The sequence below is a fragment of the Taeniopygia guttata genome, chromosome 1, assembly GCF_048771995.1.
Source record: "Taeniopygia guttata chromosome 1, bTaeGut7.mat, whole genome shotgun sequence".
Taxonomy (NCBI): Eukaryota; Metazoa; Chordata; class Aves; order Passeriformes; family Estrildidae; genus Taeniopygia; species Taeniopygia guttata.
The window spans coordinates 83,320,743-83,347,730 of record NC_133024.1 but is presented as its reverse complement, the minus strand read 5'-3'; the positions used below and the strand labels follow the sequence as shown (position 1 = coordinate 83,347,730).

At 36.8% G+C, this 26,988-nt stretch overlaps 1 protein-coding gene across 1 annotated transcript in view; it reads right to left on the bottom strand.

The window, feature by feature from the left end:
• OCA2 (OCA2 melanosomal transmembrane protein) overlaps positions 1-26,988 on the bottom strand; it is a 156,678-nt gene that overhangs the window by 67,955 nt on the left and 61,735 nt on the right. The window contains exons 15-18 of the mRNA XM_041717364.2: positions 15,984-16,131; positions 14,500-14,557; positions 12,842-12,950; positions 699-826 (exon numbers count right to left, since the gene is read on the bottom strand). Coding sequence (XP_041573298.2) covers positions 699-826; positions 12,842-12,950; positions 14,500-14,557; positions 15,984-16,131 — 443 coding nt within the window. The remainder of the gene's footprint in view (positions 1-698; positions 827-12,841; positions 12,951-14,499; positions 14,558-15,983; positions 16,132-26,988) is intronic.

Genomic DNA, 26,988 nt, shown 5'->3' with positions numbered 1-26,988 from the left:
AGCCTATAGTGTGAGTATCTACACAAAAAAAAGTTCAAATACTTGAGGTAAGAATAAATCCTCTGAAGCTATACAAAAGCATCAGATAGGGAATAAAACAGAATAGGATGGACATGAATGTTATCAAACAGACAAGCACACAGAAAATATACATCAAGATATCCAGGCATTTCAAGAGCTGAATATTGTTTAAATTAGCATTGCAAACTGAAATTCAGTGCTATTTCCCTTTCAAATCACACTCCCATTAAATATCTTAGGCCATTTGGTAGTCAGCATGTAGCAGACAGCACTAGAAGCATTTTTCACCTCTAGTTTAATCTTGTTCTTTTATTTTTCCTATCATCTGTATAAATAATTGTAAACAAATACATAAATGCACATAAAATATCTGCACACATAGACCAACAATAAATCCAGAAGCTGAAATTTAAATTATAAAAAAATGAGTGTGTCAGATACATTCAACAAAAGCAGAATATGGAAAGAGAATGAGACCAAGTTTATAATGAAAATTTAAATATGAAAGTGGTCCAACTAACTTTCATTCTCTACTATTCCTCTCTGTATTACCATAACGACATTTGATCGACAATATTCCAGTGGGATTGAACCAGCAGGAGGCCTCTGTCAAGGAACATAATTCACATTTGAAATATTTTTCAATTTTTCCGTCTTTAGAATCAGAGAAATATTACCTCCATGAGAACAAACAATGCTGCAAAGAAAAGGAGGGTTGCCCACTCAACTCTGTTCAATATCATCTCAAAATCATGGATGTCTGCTAGCACTAGCAGCCAAAGGGCTCCCAACATGGCAATCCAGCCTGCATGAGAGAAAAAGAGAACAATGCTTCACACTTCGCAGACTTGTTATGTGCTACCAACATGTGAGTTACAGTATTGTGATTTTCAAAGATTTTTGCCATATTTTTGCTCTGACTGTAACAAGGAAAAGTTCACAGACATCACAGGATGAATGCTCTCTGCTTTCAAATTAAAATAAAATCTAAAATTAAAAAAAAAAACCACAGCAAGTAAATCAAAGTTAGGTTACTCCAATAATTAATGGGTTTGGATCACAGAGAAACCTTTAGGTATTTAGGAATAGTAAAGGATTCTGCAGCTCCTGAAAGGCTGGCTGCATCCCCTGGACCCTGAAGACTCGTGGCTTGCTGTTCCCAAAGATAACCAAGAAAGGAAACTGAGAGAAAATGCAAATCAAATGCACAATTAGCCAGAAAATGGAAATAGCAAATCTCCTGTCTGAGCAAGGCTCAGTTTCACACTGCACAGTTAAAATTCTTTCTAGAGGTGCTTGATCCCTCTAGTTCATTTATCTTATAACTCACAGAGTTCCCAAAGCAGCACAGGAAAGAGAACTGTCAGTTCTATCTACCACGACTTTTCAGTAGCAAAGTTGATTTGCTGTATTATAAAACAAAGCAAATCTCTCAATGAAAATTAAATTTATTTAGTCTGAACATAAATGAAAGATTCATGGAAATGTACTGCCTGGTTTTCTTCTGACTGTTGTCTTGGCTGTTTTCTGAATTCTGTTAAAAAACATTGGGCCAACTCCACCTTAAATAAAGATGATGGCAATTCCTGTTAGAATACTGCAAGGGAGAGTAGCTATGTGCTGATTTGAAGTTAAGTAGCAGAATTTTAACTACTGTTTTATAAAAACCTACGTGACAACATAACATTTTCTCACATACATTTTGAATGTAATTACAACAAAATGAAAAATTAAAGAATTTCTCATTACGTATGGGACAATCTGTGAAAATATCTTGGTATTATTCCAACCCTTCTGTCTCCAATAATAATGAATCAACTAGAAAATGCTATATGGAGAAAACAATTAATCACTAAAGCTAATGAAGTCATACAGAATTGCAGGAGAGGTGGATGGAGCCAGGTATTTTCTATCACCATGAGTGTTATCAGCAGACATTAGCTTCAAGCATGCAGCTTTGCATGAGGGAACAGTGCCCAGCCTTACAATATTGTTCCCTGAGAATACAGACAGGCAAGGGAGGTGTCACCCTGCTTTGCTTCAGCAGTACAGCTCTCCAGAGGGAAGTGCAAACAGCAGCCGCCAGTTGTGGCTGCACAGAGCTGATTTCAGTCTGGGGAGAGGTGAGGGAAGGAGAGGACAGGACAGGACAGGACAGGAGAGACTTTTTTGGAATCTTTTATTCCCTATGAAGAATTTTGAAAGTACTAGGACACATTAAAGACTGGCTTCTCTGCTAATTTTTTCTTCTAGCTCCCTAGACCACAAAACAGAGCCATGAAGAAGAGAAATAGAAATAATTTTTAAAAATAACTTCTCATTATTCTAGTGAAAACAAAGCCCATTTACTCTTCGACAGACCGCTTCCTTTACTGCCTTTTAGTGTCTCTGCTTCATAACAATTGATGTCCCAGAAAGAGAACTTAGAAACTGAATCTAAATTCTATTTATACCTATTGAAGAGGGCGACAGTTTCTATTTATTTTAGGGAAAAGGAAATGAAATTTTATTATAAAATGCATCTTGCAAATTTATAATGCATTCTTCATAAGAGGAGATGTCTTTTGCCTGGTACCAGAAAAAAAGTACAGTAGAAATTGCTTAAGGGCTTTGCTTTTCTTATACCCAGTAGGCAAAACCACCTTTGTAATAATATTTAGCTCATGCTGAGTGGAACACAATTGCAATCCTACTCAAAAAAACCCCTTATTTTAAAATAATCAAGTAGATGAACTTGAAAATATAAAACAATCCAATAGAATAAGATAGGATTCTATAATTTGAAGGTAGACAAGAGAAAGAGAAAAAAAAAAAGGAGAAAAATTACTGTGTAATTTGTAGGCCTTTCAAATGCTCATTAAGAAGAATTTGCATTCTTCAGCGAAAGTAATTTTGACCTACTACCTCATAGTAGCAAGTCAGAAGCATAGAAGCATAACAAGATTCCTCTGAACAAAGTGAAAATGTGGATGCTGTATGTTCATTTTATATGCACAGAATTTGGAGTAATGCATTTATGAAGACTGAGAAAATTCCACTTTTCTGAAAGTGAAATGGCACTTGAGACATTTGAACTAAAAACCAAAGTCAGGATAACACTGCATGATCCCACTGATGGCCTGGGCAAATCAGCAGGTGACTCAAGACAGATCAAGATAATACATTTAGGTAGGAAGAGATAAAACTGTAAAAATCCAGGATGGGAAGCAACTGGATGCCAAATAGTCTTCCAGAAAACACTTGAGAAATACAGTGTATCACAACTAAATCTCACAGCCCACTGAAATACAGAACCAGGGTTATAAATAGCAAATTCTGGGAAGCAACCTCTGCTCTACTCATCCCTGGCAAACCCTCAGAATATATACTGTAAGATGCATACTCATTAGGAAATCTGAGGCAGAGAAGGAAGAGCAATCAACACTCTGAAGACTTTTGAGGAAAAATGTAAAGAATCCAGGATACTTAGCTCAAAGGTAAGATGATTTAAGAGTTCTGACAAGTCTTTGGGTAAACACCTAAAGGGCAGAGAGCAACCCATTTGTGTCAGCAGTAATGGGTAAGACAAGAGTGAAAAGAAGACGTTAATAGCAGTGACAATGATTCAGGCAACACAATATTCAGGATCACACATTTATAGTGGTTGAGAAATAATATATTTTTTTTTAAAGCATCAAGATCAGCTTCTGCCAGATGAAAATATAGTACTCCAATCTGCAAAGAATGAAAGGGACACACTGATTTTTTTATGTTTTTCTCAAAGTATGATTTTAGTTTTCTGTGCTTTTTAAAATTCTTCATCATTGTAGCTTGAGAATGTATGCCAGTCCTTCATGTAGTATGGTGTAATTTTAATGTAGTATATGCTTCATCATCCTTTTATACAAGCCTATAAAAGTGGGGTGGAAAAGTTTAATCAAAGACATACCTCCAGTAGTGCTTGCTCTACTCACAGAAAGTTTTATCAGTATAACGAAAAGGTACCGTATTTTGGTTTATTCAGATTTTGTTTCATTTTATCAGGCATCCCTGAAAATATACATTCTGAAATCTTACTGAATATTTCTAAGAAGTGCTTGCTGTCCACTGGTAAGTGCTCTTTTATCTTTAATTTTATTTTTTTAAATATAAAGTTACCTTCTCACAAAACAACTTGCTGCTCTTTTGAGCAGTCTCTTTTCACAGGCTTAGCTTCATATAAATAATTTTATATTCTTTACTATTTTTAGCACCATAATTTAAGGCAACTCCTTGGGGGAGAGAACAGTAAAGGTGACAGTCCAAGACTTGCACCACACCAGTATACTTGTACCAAATACTTGGTACAATAAAAGACGAATAAAAGAATATGGAAAAAATAGGTGGAAGCTATAATCCCATGCAAGGCAAAAGAAGTACGATCCTGTGCTGATACAAGGTAATTATACAATAAAATCTAGAAGCATTGCATAAAAATAAGGTAAAGAACTGACTGCTCTGTGATCCCAGATCATCCCATGTGCCTTAGGAAAGGATATGCTAGACTTTGTTTAATAGTTATAATAGCATGAAGTTCGAATCTGAAATCATATTCACCATTGTATTGTAATGTCAACACCGAGCTTCATTAACTCTCCAAACACAATTTCTACACACAAGCAGTAGACAGACAAGTAAGTGATGGTTAGACATTTCTACAGCTGGGCACTCCATCTCCTGAGATGAGCTGGCAGATATATAGCTGTCTGTATCACACCTATCTGTAAGTCTGAAATATTACAGAGCACTCTCAGTAAAGGTCACCGCAAACAAACACACTCTATTGCCATAGCCTTATTGACTTTAGTGAACAAAAAATAATTTGAGGAGCTGCAAACATCAAGACAAAGGAAAGGTCGACTTCTCTAGAAGCGAGCAATAAAGACCAAAGGCTGCTCTAGCAGAACCAGTAACCAGCTGTTACTGGTTCTCGTTTTTTTCTCATCAAGTGCATGGGCAGCTGCATGGAGAGGGGCATTGTACAAGCATAATTACCCATTTTTAAAGACAACTGTGAAATTTCAAGGCAGAATTTTTTGAAAACTATCCTAAAATAAATTGAGACTGCAAGGATCATGGGAAGCAGATCACTTGTATTTTCACAAGCAAGGTGTTTTGCTGACAGGGATGAATAATGAACACCTGGACCAGGCTTTCTGAATCTGAGTCAATGCTGACTGCATTGATTTAGCTCTGTTCCAACATTCTCATTATTAAAATATTATTGTCAAATTTAGTTTTAACTCATGTTCATGTACACTCTACCAGGAAAGCTTTTGATGTGACTACGAATCAAAGATGTATGAAGTCTCTCAGATACAGTTATGTCCATTCTCATTTTTAAGAAACAGTCTGCATTTTCATGGTGCAATCAAGTCTCTATGCCACATATCAGAGGCCAGCAGGTAGGTCCCATGCAGAGCTCCTCTTGACCTCAATGTAAAAGTAGTAGACCACCTAAACCAACACCACCACATGTCACGAGACATAACAGAGTAAATGGTTGAAGCACAGGCAGGGAGGTTAAGAGCACTAAATGAGAACAAATATATCAAGCTCCACTGGCGATGGTAGCTGATGGCTCCTGGGGAAAAGGGCTGCAGCAGGCATACCTACAATGATCTGGAAGAGTCTCTAGAAAAGCCTGAAGATTTTAAAAGGAGACAGCTAAAGTGTTGGCTCTATTCTTAGTGTGTCTTTCTACATTGTACTGGATGCTCTCACCAGATACTACAACACATTGCTTTGTCTATTGCACAAATTAACCATTGTCAGATCAGCAATTGAAAAACAACTTTAGTCATGGAAAGCAGTGTTATGGTTTCATATAGGTGAAGCATTAATGGAAAATGGTACGGGAAGAAAGAAATTGCCACAGACAAGAGTCCATGAGTACCTGCAGCTAAAAGAAATACATAAGATTATAAAAAAGAATCCAGATTTTTCAGCAACTCAACTGTGGTTAGTTACAGATGATAGAGTAAACCTATGAGATGGTAAAAACCATTTTAGGGGTAACAAAAAGCACAAGAAAAAACACATATAATACACATACAACACACCTCATATAATAAAATCAGGTATAATGTAGAGCTGAAAACCAAATTTGAAAAAGTAAAGTGTAAAGCTTCAGAAAATAAATAAAAATGGGATCAAGTGGACTCAAGCACAGGAAGTAAGAAACCATCAACACCAACATTATTTACATCTTGGCAAAGAAGAGGAAGACACCCCTAACACGTCATCTCATGCCAGCAAAACCCTCAAGCTACCAACACTGTGTTGTGACTCCTTCCAGCCTACATGTCTGATGCTTAGCACCCTGGAGAATATCAAAGGGAGACCCTAACAACAGGGGGAAAAAAGGGAGATCATACTGGGATTATTCCTTTGGGTTTTGAGTAGATTTTTGGGTGGAGGAGTTTGGGACGGGTTTGTTTGGAGGAGGGGGAGGATAAATTGGTTAGTTGCTTCCTTACTTGGTTGTTTTTTTACAACAGTGTATATTGCATAATGTTAATGACTTTTGTTTTGTATTGATTAGCTAATTTAGACTCTAAGTGTTAATATTATCATAAGATGAATAATAACTGCTTGCTTTGGTTGCATTGATACAACTTTTAATTAGACTGACAATAAATTCTCAGCTCCAGACATGGGGGATGTTCCCCTTTTTTCCCAGAATATCACAAGCTTAAGAAGACCATGGAGACTTTGAGAGTAGAAGCCTACTGCCATGTACAGAGAAGGTAATCCAAATGTTTTGAAGGCCAAAGCCATTTACTTTATTGAAATATCTGAAGGAGTTTCCAGGCAACTAGAGATTATTCAGGATGGTATTTTTAGCTCTACAGAAAAGGTCGACAAATGTTACTTCCCAAGTTTTGCATCTGTTTGCCTAGTTTATCAAGTCATGTTAGAAAGCTTTCCAAAATTATGAAATAAAATTTAAATTAAAATTGGTGGAGGGGAGGAATAGAGACAAAGAAAAGAAAATAGTCATTGTGACAGCTTTAAATGCAGTTGACAATAAAGTATCATTTGAGACATTACTTAGAGGAGTCAACACCTACAAGCTTTTATCAGCTAAAACTCATTCATTTCCTAGACCTAAATAATTTCTAGATAAATGTTAGCTTTAATGACAAATTAAAGACCAAATGTGCACTTTTCACAATGAGGATATAGAGACATAGGAAGTGAAATATAAGATGTGCTAAATTGAATGTCATTCTTGGCATCTGGCCTATGCTTTCTTAAATCAAGATTGTTCACCAGTTTTTATATCTTAATAGCTGTCTGTCCTGTCAGGATTTTTTGTTTTCTTAGGCATTAAAAAATTATACATCAGCTTATTAAATTGGTCTGTGATTTTTTCTGTCAGATATTTTATAAAACAACTCCTCAATAACACTGAGTAGCTCTATAATAAACATTTCATCTGAACTATTGCACAAATTAACCTGAAACCAAACATAAGGAAATATAAGCACTTTCTTTTTTCTTCCTCTCCATGGGGACAAACACATTTTAAGTAATTTTTTCTGTTTCTGTAAATATCGTTTTATTGCTTGTAAACAAATGTCACACTTATACAATTCCACCATCACATAGAATAGTGGCAGAACATAGTTCAATCTATTTATCACTGATAAGAGATGGGAAAAATGTTCCAGAATAAAATTTCAAAGTATAGAATTAAGAGCCTTTGACATTAACACCTCTCTCCTGCTAATGGGATCTGCCCACACCTTTCCCAACCCTGTGCTCCTCTACAAGTATATATAAATCTTTTGGATCTGAGGAATTCTGCTGCACACTGGGAGGCAGAATCTTTCTCACAGGGCTGTAGAGGAGAGGTTCAAGTTTAAAAGAACCTTCACGATTCTAAAGAAGCTTCTTGGCACAAGTTCAAATGCACATACATAGCCTGTCCAAAGGCCCACATAAAAGCTGGGGTGGGGAGTGGGGAAAGCAGCTTCCTAGGATGCATCTTCGGAACAAAACCACACAGACTACATTTATTTCACTTGTGGAATACTGGAGATATTTATTTTACATGATCACCTAATTTAATCAAAGAAGTCTAAGTTAAAGACTTCTGACATTGGTTACAGCACTGCAACTCATGCAAGCTTTTACACACACACATACTGGCCCTTACAGATCTGTCTCAAAGTTATTAGCAAAGAATCATTCCTGCAGTGAACTCCTAATTTAAATGTTACAGAAAATAGATTAGGTTAGTTGTTAAAATCTTATTAGGCTGCAGCAATGGAGAAGTGGCATCACTGTTTCTAAGGAAATATTGGGATGAAATTTTGCATATTCTGTGATGAAAAAACAAATGTAAGCAAGTTTGTGAGGCTCTCTAGGACTGTGCAGCTCTCTTTTCCTCTCTAAGCAAGCTACCTGATAAGTGCCACTCGGTTTTAACTCTATGATAATTATTGGTTCATCTATATAAATTACAGTGTAAGCTGAAAATTGAACATATCCACTGAAACATATTAAAATCAAAAGCAGGATGAAAATCAAAAACACATAAAGAGGAGAAACTTTAAAGCACATCCACTTCCCTGAATTTGAGAAGTGACTCCTCTCTCCAGTTAAGACAAAATTTTGGTTATAATTTGCATAATAGTCTTTGTGGACATTATGGAGGGAGGAGGCTGTTCCACTGAGGCCCTTTCCCATTAACGTATTTAATTTCTCATGTGAATGTGAACAATTTTTCTGTAAATTATGAAAACTAATCAATGAATATGGCAACTGCTATTCAAAAGAGTGACAATACAACAAGAGTCATCCATATCTACACCAACTGATTACATTTCTCCTTTAATGCTCTTACATTTCTCCTTCAATGCTCTGGCAATAAAATAAAGTGAAGTCTGCACAACATGGCCTACCAAAAAAAATAGAAGCCAGCTTACATTAAATGAAAACAGTTCATTTTCCTATTTCTCCACTATTTCAGTCACAGTTTTAAAATGTTTCAAAGATGCAAGATACAACTATTTACTGTAAAGAGCAAAAAGAGATCTTGGGACCCTCAAAAGTAGCTGTAACAGAATCTGCAGATTAAATCCACAGTCAGGAGTAAAACCACATCAATATAGAGGACAGGAGAAAGTTTTGCAAGAGAAAGAAGTCTCATCAAAGATAACCTTTGCTTGTAAATATCGATGAATTTCAGCTTTAGTGCAAGAATGATGAGGGAAATTCAGATCTAGGATGTTTGCCTGACAGGAGTGATGTAGAATACTGACTATACACCTTGTCCTACTGCCCAGAAAGGCCATAGTGATCATGTCAGTTGAACTTTAGGAACTTGGATGTTCCTAAAGTTAGTTATAAATTCCTAAATTTGGGGAGTTTGCTAACACTACTTTGCTTAATCATATCAAAAATGAAACCAGGTTGAATTACAGCTGCTGACCTCCTCCACTGATTAGTGACAGTCCCAAAGACTATTCTTAGCGCAGATGAAGGTAATGAGCTTAAATATTGATGTCTGAAGGATCACAGATATCTATGGCACCAAAAATACCAGAATGGGCTCAGACATTAGCATTAAGACATGACTCCTCTGTACAAGTGAAAAAAAAATCTAAGACAGCTCCCTCCAGTGAGCAAATGGCAGTCCTTAATTATGGAAGAATTCAGTGAATCCAAAAGATCTCTCCCTGTCCCCTTGCTTAAATAATTCATCAAAGGAACATGAGAAAAGCCAAGGATGGTACCACCATAGGTTCACCTGCACAAAAGTCATGTCTTTAACAGGAAAAATGGTGGTGATAAGGCAGTAATTAATACACAAATAAGGAAAAACCACAATTGTATTTCTCCTGCCATCCCAACCCAGCTTCTAGCAGCCTGTAGCCAAAATTAAGGCAGTATTTCCTCTCTGAATCAGGAACCATCTCATCTCATTGCTCTTGGGTTTTCACCTTGTTCCTTGAGTATGAGAGCAACAGAGTTTGTTGCAACCTTTTAAAGTAGAAGAAGATATTCTCATGTCTCAGAAACTAGTAAGTCTGGCCCTGGCAAAGAGGTGTCCAGAGGTGGAAGGGAGCAAGAGCGAAGGTTGCATGCTTTTTGCATGCAATGCAGGCAGCCATGCAAGAGCAGCCTGCCTGCATTGCATGCAAAAAGCACAGAGAGGAAAGCAAGAGCAGGGCCACAGTGATAATGGGTCCCTCTCCACAGATAAGACTAGAAGGAACTGAACAAAGTTCAGCAGCTCAGTAACTCATTGAACTGACTATAACCAAATAAAAGATAAAACACCTTCCCCACAAGAGAAGGAATTAAGCTGTAAATGATTTTGGTATTTTTTTCTGACCCAGTCACTTTGAGTGCTCCCTTAAAAAAAATCTAGCTTAAAATTTCAACAAAATTTTACTTTATATTGCTTTTTAAATCTTTTTCAGGCATCTTAATATAGTCCAAAGCTCTAGACATGCCTGCCTAAAAGATAGAAGTCAAAATAGTAGCCAGGTACAATTCTCAAAGGGGCTTTAATTTCATCCTTTGTCATCTTTTCTCAGATGTTTTAATAATACTTTATCAATAAAACAAAATCTCATGGGGCCAAATAAAAGTAGTGTAGGAGTCTTACAGTTTTTAGTATCTGACTTTTTTTAAGTCTCAGTACTAATCTTTTATTAACATAGATATTTCATAGAATTACACTAAATAAATTAATGAACAGCACAAGAAAACTGAATATGAAAGAGTTCTGTATTTCAAAAGGCAACTAAGTATGCAAATTTTATTATTTAAATTAAAATGTCAGTACCTTCAAATTATATTAATGATTCCATGTTCATAATGAAAAAATGTATCAAGGCTTGGGACTGATACAGAATTTAAAAATCTTTCTAATTCTCCCTACCAACTGCAATTTAAAGTTATTAGATTTCTAATACTTCAACCTCTGTATAAACCATTATTCTGGTAGAAAATTAAACACTGAACTGCAATTTAATTTCATTTTTATGAGGAAAACATATTGAACAAGTTTACCCAAGCCAACAGAGTATAAGATGTAGTGTACATTTCCATGCTTTGGAAGATTAAAATCCATAGAGCTCACAGCAGCACTACTTCAGTAATGATAAATTAAACAGCTATCATCAAGATAGTGAAATTCAGGGGGAAAAAATGAGAACCTGTAAATTATGGGACCTGTAAACTTATCAGTAGAAAGTTACAGGTTCAGTTACTTTTCAGTAGAAATTATGTGTATGCTTTAGTAATATTTATTCATTAATCTGACAGGTTTGCCATGAATGCAGAATGGGGAGAAATTATACAGAACACATACAGCCCTTATTTACTTTCAAAGATGTTATTTGGCTACTGAATAACAGAAACCGACACTGCCAAACATTCCATTTGTTTTCATTTATTTTACTGGCATAAGGCAGGACAAACAAAAAAGATCAATAGTTACTATGTTGCCTCTAGCATTGACTCGAACTCCTTTGCAGTTTTGAAAAAAATTTCTTACCAGAAGCATACACAGCTAGTGCTGTTTAGTTTTTAATGGCTGTCTAGCTTTTCAAAAACATTTAGAGATGTTTGGCTTAATTCAAGAAGTTCTACATGGTTCAGTGCCACTTATTTGAGACACAAAAGTAGGAGTGTAAATTGATTTCTTAAATTGTCAATATGAAGGCCTTTCTTATATTTTCAGCCACGATGACTTCAAATGCATTCAAATATTTTCAGCTTCTGCATTTTCCCAGACCTTATTAACATAGCACATTTTTCTGTTATAATACAGCAGTTTACCTTTTAACTTCTTGACAGTAATCTTCATGGGCTGAAATTACCCATTTGCATGGCAAATACTCTGTCAGCAGCAGATATGGAAGGTCTTACTTACAACCTGGTCACCACTGTAGAGCTATAACTGGCTCTATATTTTGCACAGTAAAAATAAGTGTCAGTGTAATGCCTGTGTATATGATTATTGAGTTATTCATTATGAGCTACTCCTCTTCAAGACTACTCCATCTTTCAGCCACTGAGATAGAAGTACATAGTGTGTGAATTCAGATTGCATGAAAATATATATCTGAAATTCTATAATCTTGAACAGCTCAGCAGCAAAAAAAAAAGTCATTTTTTATTGATCAATGCATAGGTAGGTTTTATGACTGTCTTTAAGTTAAATGTAAGATTCGATTCAGTTCTGTTTTCAGGATATGTGGAGCTTTTTCTCATAGAGATATACAACCACCTGTATAAAAACCTCCACATATAAATCTATACATAGAAAGTATGCACAGAGCTACTTTCATTTCACCCATATACAGTGTCCTCCGGTTTTTATTTTTGGAAATGAATTCTTATGGTGATGAAGTAATGGAGACATGTAAATTATACAAAGAGCTTTCTTATACTTAAGAAATGATGCCAAACTGCTTCTTTGTTCTCCCATGGAGTGATTATTTTCTGATCTCCCTGATGCATCTTAGTCATTCACTCAAACAGTGCAAATGATGCCAAGGTCAAATTTGCTCATTCTGTAATGTTTAGCCAGCTCATTAGTATTGGAAATCCAGTCATGAGCACTCTCTGTTACTCCTTCTGGGGTAACTGGGACGTGACTGAATTTTTAAAACTTGCTCTTCTCTTCCCAGAGAAACTGCTGCTTAACCTGGTAGAACTGTGAGGACAGAAACATACAAAAAATGCCTTTCTGAAAAGATCAAGACTCAGAAAGATATAGCTGGCTTTTTTTCAGGAAGGCTGTTTATTTTCCTTAGAACAAAACCAGGAAACTTACCGAGATCCAGGTAGATGCCTGGAACAAATGAGTTGAGAAAAAACATAAGAATAACACATCCCAGCACTGTCAGACACTTGATGAGAAGAATTTTGTCTGTTATTCTGTGCTGGAGACAGACAGGAAAATAAAATTAATAATTGTATTAAAGAACGAGCAATGTTTTATGCATAGGGTTCAGAAAAGCATTTGTGAAGTGCAAACTGCTGTTCCTGTATATTCCTTTTCAGCATAAAAGACATAACTACCTGAATAGTTTTTATAGGTGTGCATCTTATGCATACCCATAAAAAAAAAAACATGATTATGTGGTCCAACAGGCTTTAAGAGGTACAAGTATCTAGTACCTGCTGCATACATTCAGCTGTATCCAGGCATCCCCTCCACAACTTCAGTCCAGAGGGTAAAGTAGGGTTGAAATGCAACTCCTACCAGAGTGGGAATTCTGAGAACTCTGTGGTTTTGGGACAAAACCAGGACAAAATTATCCTTCTTTTCTCAGGTGTGCTCTGAAAACCTATAAGCTAATCTAGAGGTCAAAGCTTTCACACCTCCTCTACAACTCTCATGAAATTGCCAAGCCCTTCATCTCTACAGAGTTTGTACACCTCCATGCCCAGCTTCTGCTTCACTGTTCCTGTCTTCATGTGCCCTCAGCCCTCACACCCAGTGGTTTCCATCGTGTCTCTGCTTTCACTACCACTCCAGAGAATCACTTTCTCCCAGACCAGGTTCGCCGAGTTCGTATCTTGTTTCACATAGTTTAAAGCTCTACTAAAATACAAGTAAGTCTTTTTTGTTTAAAAAGTTAGTCTCTTATGCAATGCCATGAAATAGGTGTAAAGAAAATCTGTTGGGTTTGCTCTGGTTTGGTGTAACACCTAGGACAGCGTTCTCCCAGTCGAGGACTTGAACTCCAAGGAGTCAAATCAAGGACTTTAGGTCTCAGACATAGGCCTGATCCATTAGTGATGCCACTGAGGTAGAGAGATTGTGACACTTAGATAATAAAATTTAGGAGACATTAATCCCACTACAGAGTTTTCATCTTCTCAGTTTCAGCATAAAGACTTAAGCAGTGCTAGTGTCTGCACAGCTAAGAGAACTGGATTTAAAAAGTAGTTTATCCCGACTTGAACAATAAAAGCAGTACTGTCACCAAAATGCATTAAATTAGAATCAGCATGGGGTACATTAGGAGGAGTGCACTATATAGTCATTCATCATGGCAAAAAACAATTTACTGACATCTCCTGAGCCTTCCTGGCTATGGATTAAAATTCAAGAAAACACTGCTGAATCATTACTTCATTCTTTAAGTTATAGTTTTCTAAGGAACAAAAGTACAAAACCTAAAAAAACCTCACCATGTGGTTCAATAACATTGTCTGACCAAGAAGACAACTACCCTGGCTGCTAACATTTTGACTATCAGGAGAGTTGTGCCTAGAGATCTGGGCTTTGTTTTCAAATCCCTAACCCTAGGCATAACCCTAAACCTAAGCAGAGCAGTAAAAGCAGCCTTGGGCTAAGGCTGGTTCAAAGGAGAAAGCTGTGGAGCAAGCTTCTAATGAAAATTTAATTTTCATTAGATTTAAAGCACTATCTAAAAATATATGTATTTACATGAATACTGAGAAAAATTGTGATCTACTTACTTTTTTCTGAAGTTCCTGGATATTTGTTTCCCAGTTTTTATCTTCTTGTGAAATTTGTCTGAAAGAAAATGACACCTACTTTTTTCCAGAGTGAAATCAGAGCTCTGGCAAGAGTGTTGGAAAAAATCCCTCCCATCACATATAGATCACCTCTTTCCCTGTGTGGAGTAACTCATACCAAAAAGGGGTCATGGCCTTCTTACATCCAGCAGCAAAATTCCCATGGGCATTCACTTAAGGCATCACTTTTGTAACAAGCTCCACTTAAACCCTTCTGTTCATGAAGAAAGCCACATGCTGGGAAGGAGCTGGACTCCAGGATATAGACCTCAGTATAGGATCTCGCTATCTGCAATGTGTAGTTCCCCTAAGAGTTTCAGGAGCTGATGTGTGTGTCCCGCTGTGATAAAACAAGGGTCGTGTGCTAACATCAGCAAGTCAGAATGCATATGTTTCACATTTGCATTTTATAATGAAGTTTGTACGATCCAAACAACTTCGTGTTATCGGTGCAGTCAGGCCTCCAGCAAAAAGCCTTGGGCTTTGCAGCTCAGGAGCTCTGTTGTTAATGCTAATGAATTTTTTGCATTGCTGTAAATGTGCTGTGCTGGAGGAACCCTGATTTTCAAGATTAAATACACAATTTTTATTGGTAAGTCAGAAGGGTCCTCTTTAGAATATTGTAAACTCTGAGAATTTTAAAATCTTTTGAAAAGGAGGCAATTTTAACAGCCTTATTTGTCTTGAAGTGTTAATACTGTCACTCAATTCAAAATACACAATATCAGCAAAAATTATATGAAAAATCTTATTATTTGAATAGTTCAAGAAATCATATTTACATTTTCTTGCTCAAATTCTTTAACAAAGCTATTAATTGAAATTAATTATTCCAATCTCACTTTTGGCAATTAACATCCAAAATATTTATTGCTGCTATTCTCAGTCATCAAATTCCATGGCATAACATCTGCTAGAATCTAAAAACAATGTCATTATTCCTAGTCATAGTTTATGTAAACTTCTTTTCTGTACATAAAAATATGTCTGCACTCAGGTCCACACTGAAATTTTGATTATGGAATAATTGTAAAACACAGCAAGTCACTGGTGAAATGTTTTTCTAACTCCCCCATTCACTGAAGAGAATTTGATATTTTCAGTAAAAAAACCAAAAGAAACTCCAGCATCTTACTGTGCTGAAGCCACAACTGTAAGGAAAAGTGTAGTGATATATTTGTAACCTTTTAAAACCGAAAGCTGCCTGAAACTTCTAGGCCTTTAATTTTGGGTCATATTGACAAATACATTTTCCAGGTCTTACATATCAGTTTTGTCCTAAAATACTTCGTGTTTTACTGAGACTGAGAGTGGCTTTTCCTTTCTGCCCAGGCATCCACCTCATCATGACAGAGCTAGGAATGCAGGTCTTGTGAGGTGACGATCCCTGAAACGGGAGGTTGGACATGCTGGTCCTTGCTTACCTGTGAAATGTCCTCAGCTTCTTCTTCAGGAGCATCTCCAGAGTCAGCACTTTCTGCATCAAGAGGCACTTCACAGCAGTCTCCTCTCTGCTGGCTGGGTTGATGCGCTGAGCTGTCAGCCTCCAAACATAGATCTCATGTTTCAGCTCTGAAAAGAAGCAAAATTGCATCAATGTGAAGTCCAACACGTATGAAACCAGAGATGTGCACTGTGCTCTGGACTCAAAGCTGTTAAAGTTATTGGGATGGTTTCCCAACACATTTCCACTCAGGAAGCTGCTTTTGTCATTCATTTCTCAGAGATGAAGTGAATGAAAAATAAATAGAAACTTTAAAAAATTTTAATAAATTAATCACAAAGTCTTTTTGCAACGAAAAAAAAGTAGTACTGCCTTCAAATGCTTGCAAACATCTTCAACAAGCTTAAGGGCTAAAATTGTGGCCCATTCAATTTTCAAGAGAAAACAAATTGTCAGTATACATTATTATACTGCTAAGAGATACCAGTTCCCTATGTAGTCAGGAATTACAGCTAATGCTCCATCACAGTATTGAAAATAGACAGCATGTTTCCATTCACTCTGTGTTCATACAAACAATTTTGTCTATGTAAGGCAAAAGTGAAATTTGGCACTGTTATATGGAATAACATTTAATAGTATTTTAAAGGTTTCCTAAGAGGATTTAATTTTTAGGCACTGAAAATATGTGTAAACACAGCAACCATCACTTTCATGCTGACCTGGATGATATCTGATCCTGTGTAAGTTCACACAGAGTGATTAACACTTTGAAATCAGATTCTCAGAAATTTTAATCCTTTTTGATTATATTTTCCCTGTACCACTGAGGCCTTGGAGAGTGACCAAAAAAACATGTATTCCTGTTCAAGGAGGATGTTAAATTGGCCATGCCAAAAAATCGTTTGAATTTTACAGGAAATCACTAAAGAAATAAAATCAGAATATTAATTCAGAAACTGTCTGTGCAAATGTTTCCTGTTGAAGCAACAGGATGTTTCCTCATCCTTCTTTTCTGTCCCACTCAAATTTCATATCATTGAAGACAATATGTCAAGAATCCAAGGTTTTATGTTTTAAGATTCCTGTTCAATCAGCAAGTTGCTCTTGTCCTGAAAATGGATGCGTAACTCTTTACATCATGTAAACAAGCTATAAGAATTATTTATAGCAAAAATATTTACTTACATAAGGAAAATTCAAACACATTTTGTTGTAGGCAGTGATGGTATCATTTTATGTTGCAATCCTCTAGAGGGTGATGATACCTGCTATCAAACATGCTCAATTCCCCAGTGTCCTTTACAAGTAAGTATTCATAACAATAATGCAGAGTGAATCTTATAAAGATTGACCATGAGAAGGAATTAGACTTAAAAAAACTCAAATATTTAATAAAAGTTGTCCAGAGTATGCATGGTTGACACAGAAGAAAGGGATTTTGTATGGTTTGTGGCTTAAAATCTGCACACATCTGTCAAAGTGGTAATGCTTGCCTAAATTTTACGGTGTAAGACCAGAAATACAAATTCATACTGTTGAATAGCCAGTTTATACCTGAAAGCCAGTTTATACCTGAAACACAGATTCCAAAAATATGCCAAATCGACCACTTTCCTTTGTAATATATTTGGTGGTTCTTGCCAGAAGCATAATCTGGAACAAAATTATATTACAATATGGATAGGTCTTGTTTATCAAAGGATCCACATGATTTCTAGCCATCATTTATTTTTGCATCAACATTTGTGAGACACACAGGTATAGCAGCAGTAATTTTCACTCACAGAAGGAAAAAAAGGCCTTTCTGTACTTCATTCTTATGTGATTTTTGAGTGAATAGGACTGCAGCTTTGAAACTGTCATCAGACCAAGGGAAAGAGTGTGTTTTGTTTTCTCTCTGGCAAAGGCTCATGAAGCATGAGCAACCAGTTTGCTGTTCTACTTCCCTACAGTTTGTCTTTTCTGCAACAACTTTTCTGAGGACATCTGTTCCTCCTGCCATAGCATTTCTCCCCATCCTTTCCAAGTGAAATTTCACCAAGGGTTTAGCTGATAGAGGGAAGTTGACTCATTCACCACCTAAATGAGATGCAAGTACTCCACAGTTATTTTTATATAGAGAATCTCTATCTTCTCTCCTTCAGAAAGAGGCAGCTATCATCTCTGTATCTGTGCCACAAACAAATCCACAGAGTGGAAAGCAGCATGACTTGCGTTGCAGATTTCTGTTCCACATCTGAAATGCCCTGGAGCTAATCTCCAGGTTGAACAAAGTTGGACTAGTGCTTCGTGATCTACCTTAAAAAACATATGCATGTCTTCACATGGCTTTGACTGTGCTTTTATGTACAGCAAGTGCATGCTTGATTTTTCAGTCATTGGTTTTCTAAACATCCAAAGGATGTGAACATCTGACCTGCTGTGGAGTTAACTTCAGAGCAAACGGTACTTGGAAAATCAGAACTGTTGATAGAACTTCTATCCCACAACTCCTGTTGCAGTAACGACTTGTGCAGAGGTTTTCTAGGTCATCCCACGGAATGTTTCTCTTCTCTTTCATGCACACTCTTATTGTTAATAGCCCATTGTGGCATCAGGTGATACATACTTATTAGAAGTAATGCTTTTATTAAAGGAAAAATAATGCAGAACCTTGAAGTCAGCAGCAACAATTAACATGGACAAAGTGCTTCAGGTCTTGATATACTTCTGCCATTTCATAACTGCAAAACCATTTAGGCAGCAACCCCCAGAGTCTGGGAACATCTGATATATTATGACATACTGTGTTACACATGGACAAGGGCTTAATACAATCACAGAGTCTTATCAATCACTTTGAAATTACGGCCAAGACAGCACAAGTGCAGCATTTGGCTGCCACTGAATAGAATCTCAGGATAGTCTCAGACTCAGTTTCTCCATGTCCATGAGTTCCTGTACTCCCCTCAGATGAAATCTAATGGTTATATTATACCAGAGTGAGCTCTCTCCACTTGCTTGTCAACCCAATCCACAGGGTTTTTGCAGGGTTAGCTTTATGGAGGATCAGCCTTCTATCCAATGTAATCTACCATCTACCACTGTCAGGTCTATAGCCAGTAACTAACATGGTGAGTCTCACACAGCAGTTTCTCATTAAAGCAGCTAAATTAACATTTGACTGCAACCATAGCACCAGCAGCCAAAGTGATAGGAGCAAAGCTGTTTAGTATGCAGTGATCTGGATCACAAGAAGATAGGAGGACTGCAGCACAGCTCAGTCAGAGAATTCAGCTCATCATGATACTAAAACCTTCGTGAATGCCATACATTCATAAACCCCAAGGCACAACAGCAATATGCCTAGCATTATTATTTCCAACAAGAAAATAGAAAAAACTCAGTTTCTAACAATAAAATATTATTTTTCAACTTAGTTATAGGATCAAATAAAGGCTCCTCAAACATGTAAACACTATGCTCCTAATCTGTTCTGACTTTGTTATTGATCATATTTTGCCCTGGAAACCACAAACATTACATCCTGGACCCACAGAGCTTAACAAAATTTCAGCTGCTGACCCAGACTGTGACAGTTGAGAAAAATTATTTGCATTTTACTAAATATTCTTCTTTTGAAAACTGCATATTACTTGTGCAATCTGACAATTAATAGTCAGATTGATTTTTACTTGAGTAATCACACATTTCCTCCCACCCAGCTGCCAATAACAAAGAAAACATCCTCAAAAACTGAATGTAATTAATTCCCAGTCTCAGAATCTGAAAAGGCCAGCTTTGTTAATTGAAGATACTCAGAAGAGCATGACCAACCTTGATGAGATGATAAGAATTATCATTAAATGACAATTTTCAACTTGCACGTGCACTAACTGCATAAACTATCTTTTTGCAAGCAACACAAGTTTGCACTGCTGGGCTGTATCTAACAGCATTCAGAGTATGTTCATCTGAATAGTTGTTTAGTTTTTTTCTCCACATTTTACTGTAGTTTAACGATTTTTGGTAAAGCAAATTTTTTCATAGCCAAATTCTCAGAATGAGACTTTTTATGTTTAAATGCCAACTGTAAAGCAAATTAAGTATCATGAATTCTAGCTTAACTAGTAATAGTAATATCTATAACTTTTAGTAATTTTTAAATCCCTCATGTGATGTAACCAATCTTCTAAGCATTATTAGATCGTGACATCTCTATTTTCTAAGTGCAGAAACTAAATCCAAAATTTGAAACCAATGAGCAGAAAAAATTCACTTTGAGGGATATTCCAGTTTAAGCGCTTATACCTCTCTCCTAGAGGCAGCACACCCCAACAGAACACAACCATGAGGATCTAAATCTAGAAAAACCAACAAACAAAACAAAACAAACCAACAAACAAAAAACCAACCCCTGGAATATTCTTGGGTTTATTCCTTTGAATAATCCAGTTGGTCCTTTATAGTGGATAAGTATATATATAGTAAGCATAGGCATAAATATTGCAGGGTCTTCAAAACTACATCAAAACATGTTTTGCCTTAGGCAGCTAAATGCATGCAAAGGAACACAAGAAATGTGCACAATGCTGCTTAAAGCAGTACAGAGAATTTTATAAGCTTTTCAACTCAGCATGACATCTGAGGCCCCATTTGGTCATAAAGGCACCTAATGCCAGCTCAGCTACCCAGCATAGGATTGCATCCATCACATAGGAATTACAGGGCATCCTCATCCTGCAATAGAGCAGCTGGAGCCTGGGCAGAAAATCACAAACCTCATAATTTCAAACACCTAAATTACTCACTAGGAGTCATCTTCCAAGCAAGCTGGAGCAGGTTGCAGCAGGCTCACAAAAGAATCTACAACATTACAAGCCTAATCCTGATTTCATATGGGAATAGTCAATTTGGTAGTGTATGATGGTCACACAGGACTCAGATGGAGTAATCCACTGATATTAAGGTGAGTTAGATTTCTGATTACATTTCAGGATGGTTGATAAAGATATACATTAAATTTCAGTTGGCTTGTTCCTGAACAACAGGTGGGATATCTCTCTCTTAGGTAACATGGGTTCTGTTCTCATCTCTGGGCAAGTCAGACTTTAGAGACACAAACTTTAGTGCTTGTGGGTTTGCCCTCAGTTTCCTCTGTGGCAATCCCCGTCTTTTAAAAGCAGGAGTCTGAATGTATTTAGGTTCTGTGCATTGCTTAATGTGCTTAAAATTCCTCATTCTGTTACACTGATAATGGGACAAGGAAGTCAAGAGTCAAGTATTTTGAGAATGCATTTATCTAAAATTCTATTTTAGTTTGTTTCAGGAAATTTTTCTCAGGTGTGAAATCTAGAAAAATAACTCCAGCTTACTATCAAATAGTTTTCATTCATACTGCCAGACTTGCCAATGAAAGCAAATTTTGCTGATGTCTTGCATTAAACTCCCTTAGAAAAAAAACAACCTCTCTTAAATTCACTGTACTTTGCTCAAACGCCACTAGATACATCCAGTCCCAAAACACTTAGCACAAAATGTAACTACTGCCTATGTCCTTTTAATACAATAAAAAGTGCCACAAGTCACTACTTAAAGATGGTATTCCCAAGGATAAGAAAAAAAAACAAAAAAAACCAAACAAACCACCAAAAAGATAAAGCTTCAAGAGGACAACAGTCTTTTGGAGTATTTCAAAATATATGGTCTCTTCTAATGCTTTTAACAGGACAAGAAGAAGAGCAAAACAATGTAGCCTACTTCAGACTCACCATAACTTTTATCAATGGTTTAGAAGTAAAAATGGAGATTAATACATTGAACACACTTTGATAAAATAAAATGGCAGAGCAATAAAATATCTGTCAAGCTTACATTTGTATTTGAAACACTACCACAGTGAAAGCTTTCTGCAGGAAATAAACACAGATAATGTGCTACAGAGAACTAAACAGGTTTTTTTAAGCTCTGTTTATTAGGAAGACCTAATGAACTTCAGAACCATGAAAGTGAAAAACTCTGTCATAGCTTCACCCAAACACTCTTAATGGAGAGGCCGTGCCTTGACAACCACTGTATACCTGTGCAATCCTTTCACAACTGATGTCTGGATACAAGAACAGACAGGCACAAATGCTGTAAAAGAAACAGGAGCTAGGACTAAGTTTTTCCCTCCCATTGGTGATTTTGCAGTACTCATTCCTTCCATGAAAAATGTGTATAACAAATTGCCAGGTGCTGCTCTGTTGATTCAGAATGACACTATATTATACCTTCTTTCTGCACAAGACAGGTAAAGTAATATTACAGTTGCCTTCTTGTGATGGCTACATTATCGATGCACTAAGCAAATAATATGAGATTGTAACAGTCTCCTTGTTTTGCAATGTCAGAATACTATTTTTTATAATCTGAAGGCAAGAAGAGGCAGATCAATGTTTTTATTTTTCCAAGTGGAATACTCGTATCAACTCTAAAGCAGTTCAAAGGAATACACAAGAATCAAAGCATAAAATTATTGAAAATATTTAAAAATAAAAAAATCTTCAATTTAGGCAAGTAGATAACCATACTTCTTTAATTCCTGATCATCAGGAGAGCTATTGAAGGTGTAAATAATAAAAGACAGCTTTTGATTTGCATTTTCAAATATAAAGCCATGGCCCTGGTAGATCCTGATATATTATCTAAAAAGGAGTAAACACAGTGTCTGAAGGGACATTAGGACTACCAGCTTGTTTGAGACTGAAAGTCTTAGTGTTCTTTCAAATAAAGAGCAGTGCCAGAAAAACATTATCTTAGATACCAAGGACATTCATAAGAAAGCTGTACCTTTTAGTTCAGCATGCTAAGATTCACAGTAGGAGACTTAAAATTTAAACTATTCATGATTCAGTGTTAACATCTACAACTGGATTGCAGAGAAGAGAGAAAAAAGATCAAACAAAAAAACCAGCACACATTTTACTGTCTACATTGGTCCTCAAGAATTAAAAATATTCCCCATAAAATCCAATGAAATTAGCATCTTAGGTGAGAATGGTAGAGTGCAATGCATATTTACAAAACTTCCGTTCAGACTTAGCTTAAAGTTGAATTCTTGAAAACATATTGAAATATTCCTTTCCTTGGACATTACTGTCTTCATATACTACTTGCTACTTTCCTCACTTGAACCAGCTTCCAAGTGAGGACAGGACACTACTTCCAACATCACATTAAATACCAAGTATGCTTTAGTGGCAGTTAGTAAAATACCTACATAGGAACAGATGCACCTCAGGACAGAGATTCATCAATTTACTTAATTCAGCTACATCACTGATGTACCTTTCACTGATTCTAGCAAGAAATGGTTCCTGAAGTTACAAATATGTTACTAGCAAAAATAGGACTAAAGACTGTTCTTTGACCCTGAGCAGCACACACACTGATGTTACACTACACCTTATCATAGGTGCCCTCTGTGTCCCTGAAGTGTCCTTGTGGCCCTAGACATAACTATTACTTTATTTTGGCTTTTTGCATTTCAAAGGTGCCTGGCCCTATGTGTTGTAGTTTTTTTGCAAGCCATCACAGTAGTTCTTTCCCCTCCTCCTCTTCCTTTTATTCTCTTTGAGAACATCTGTAGAGCTTCACATGGAAGAAAGAAACAGATTTGCTCACTCATCTGGTTACCACATTTCCTGTTCTGGGAAACAGCACTGTGTTTTTCACACATTAAGCACTTTACATATGACTATGATTAATTAATTCCTTCTGTTGTCAGCTTTACATGCTGACTCTCATACTACCATCAGTATTTTCCCAGCTGCTGCAGACAGGGAGTTACACCAGAGGGAATAACAATGCTCCTGCTATTATCACTCCTGCTTAAAGGGTGGATTTCATTCAGCCAGTAAAAAGTTGGAAAAAAGAACAAGCAACAAAGTAGAAATGGGGAACTGGTGCCAAAGTTGTGCTAGGAGAAAGCTCTTCCTCTCTGGCAAAAAATAGCCAGTATAATAATATTTGTCACCAGAGCATGTGCCATCCACGGGGATCCTGGGGATAGCAACCTTGCCAAACAATGAGTCCACATCTCCACAGGTTGACAGCTGAGACATAATAATGTATTGTTACATTTCCCAGGAACTAAATAATGTATTATTAACCCATAAAGGAAGAAAAAACTTTGGTTTCAGGTTTTCATAGTGGCAGTTGAAACAGTAAATTTAATTCCTCTTACAATCAGATATTTTTTTCCCTGAAATATTCTTTTGTGAAAGTGTAGATACATACAAACTTTTCAAACCTTCTCAGCTTACTCTTCTAGCCCTAGCATCTTCTGCTGCATCACACACAACAAGGAGCAGGTTTATCAGCTAAAAGACATCCTCAAAAATCCCTTCATTCTTAATGAACATTAGATTTTCTCTCTCATGGATGAGAGTTTTTTTTCTTATGTTAGCTACCCTGCTTGAAGCCACTGCAGGTAGACAATGTTTCCTGAGGAAAGAATAGGTATTTTTGCTGCAGCAGAGGTGCTGCAAATCAGTCTGAAAGCCAACAGATTAAAAACATTGGTAACATATAGTGTTGAAATTAAGATAAAAATGTATCTTCATGATAAGAGCATTGTCTGTTTTTAAAATTCATACTAATCCATTTTAATAATCTGCGTATCCTAAAGCAGCAGAAAAAAGCTTAAAGCACATGGTGCACAGGGATAATAAAAAAAATCTGGGGAGAATAATATACCAATTAAATTTCACATAACTTGTTTAATTGCTAATTGAGGGCAAGGTGAGGAAGGACTGGTATTTAGTTGATTAAAACAGCTGCTTCAAACAAGCCATTTGAAGCTATCACAAAGCCATTTCAACTGGAGATGAAAGGACCCCCGGAAGCACCTTGGAGGCCATTCTGCAAATCCAAACCATGACAGCTATCTCCTAATGGAGCTGTATTGGTCTCTTTCTTTCTCTGTCCCTCTCACAGAAATGTTAGATGGAAAGAGTGGCTTTCCAGCATTTGCTCTAATTAAACAGCTCCTGATTAGGTTTGCAGCAAAGGACCAGCAGCTGATTATGAGAACACATGGTATACTGATTAGGAGACAGCTAAATCTGAACAGAATAAGGTGCAAGTAACAAAGATTACCAAGAAACTAATTGAAGGAAATATGCTTGCCAGTGTTTCACTACTACACACTTTCACTGGAAAAATAGTATGTCAGTGCTTTTCAGATTAATTTTTAAAGTTTTCTTACATACTTTATTTCTTAAATATCCAAACATATGCTTTAAAATTTTATAGCCAAAAGGGAAAAAGTATCAATTCCATGTTCTAAAATATATATTTATAAAATAATGCCAATATGTCAGGATCAATATTGTTTACAGTTGGGAGAATTAATTTTCTTGACGGCTTTTTGAAAAATCATACTTTGTAGGGTCACAGGGAAAGAATCTAAGCATTTTAGGGTCTGAGTTAATTTCTTTATTTCTCTTACTCTCTGGATAAGACCTGTAAGGGTGCAAAAAGTCTCATCAGTTTTAAAATGAAAATGCCTACCTCATACCAGACAGATATATAGAAGAAAGTATAATATCTAGAACAAAAATTCTCTGTTAGAAAATAATTAGTCAGTATAATATCTAGAATACATCAAAAATATTTTTTATCTAAATTCTGGGAAAGACTGGCCTTTAGCTATACTAGCAGAGTGCACCTTGTGCTGAATAGACATCGAAGCCAAAACCAAAAGTCTTCAGAAGATCTTCCTAAGCAGGGAAATTTCTTCTCTCAGTTTTCTATCAGATGGGATTTGAGACACATAGTATAATCTACTCAGGAGAGAACTGTCACTTCTAGCTTTTAATAAAACCATAATCCTAAAGCAAATTTTCCCTGGAACAAGGCAAGGCACTAAAGGTACTGTGGGAGGGGGTGTGGTCGATGGCCTCCCTGCTTTACCATGGGAGGCAACTGATGTGTAGTTTCCCGCTTCCGCAGTTGTCAGTTATCTGTTATCCCTTCCCCCTGTTCCTGTCAATCTTTGTGTACTCCTTCCCCAGTTCTAGAAAGTTCTGAGTTCTTTGTATCCCCATTGGTTCTCCCCCCGAAACCACTCCTTCCCTCTATCCCGGTTGGCCGTTGCCGTGTCACTCTTCACTGACTCCACCCTCATGCCCTCACCTGATTGGAAGTTTTGTACCCTGTCCCGCCTTCCGAGTTGCTGTTATAATCCCTGCCCCGCCCCTAGTTTGGGGCTCTCAGAGCTGGCTGTCCTTCTGAGTGGCTGCTTCCCTTTGCTGCCCACCTCACCTTCTCTATTTGGAGCCCTCAGGAATAAAGCCTCTTGAGAGTCACCTGCCTTGGTGGAAGCCTCTTATTTCTACAGCTATCCGGCACCTGAGGACCTGACCCTGTGGAAAGCCAGAGTGGTTGCAGGACCCCAGGGCCGCAAGGTACTACCGTTTTTGCCTAAATGAGATACCTATAATGAAAGTCTCTGCCACAGTTAGTCACCTTGGACTCTCCTTATAAGAGAGAAGTAAACTTTTAAGGCCTGCAATATATCTGTTCTAGCATAGACAGCTCCATTAGTCTTGAAAAGCACTTATCTTCCTCCACAGATAACAAATGAAGCCAAGATATAACAATGGTATCAAAAGTTGTCCTCTCCATGATAAACAGATGCCACACAGGTTCAGAAAAATCGTACAGCACATTAAAACATGTGTTGCATGGTCAATAGAAGCCTGGATCTTAAGTCTTCTGCAACCAAAGGTGAAACAAGCATCAGTCCCAGGGAAGAAACAGTTATATTCAACTGTCTTTGTACAAAGCTTCCTAATAAATTATACTTAGTGAAGTATTTCTTACCTCATAAAGAACTTGTGAACATTTAGGGGGTTAGTATTAAATCTCAGCACTGAAAGAGAAGCCCTAGAACAATAATAAAAACTTCAAAATGACTGAATTGAAAAACATAAAAGCACGAAGACAAAGAGGGACTG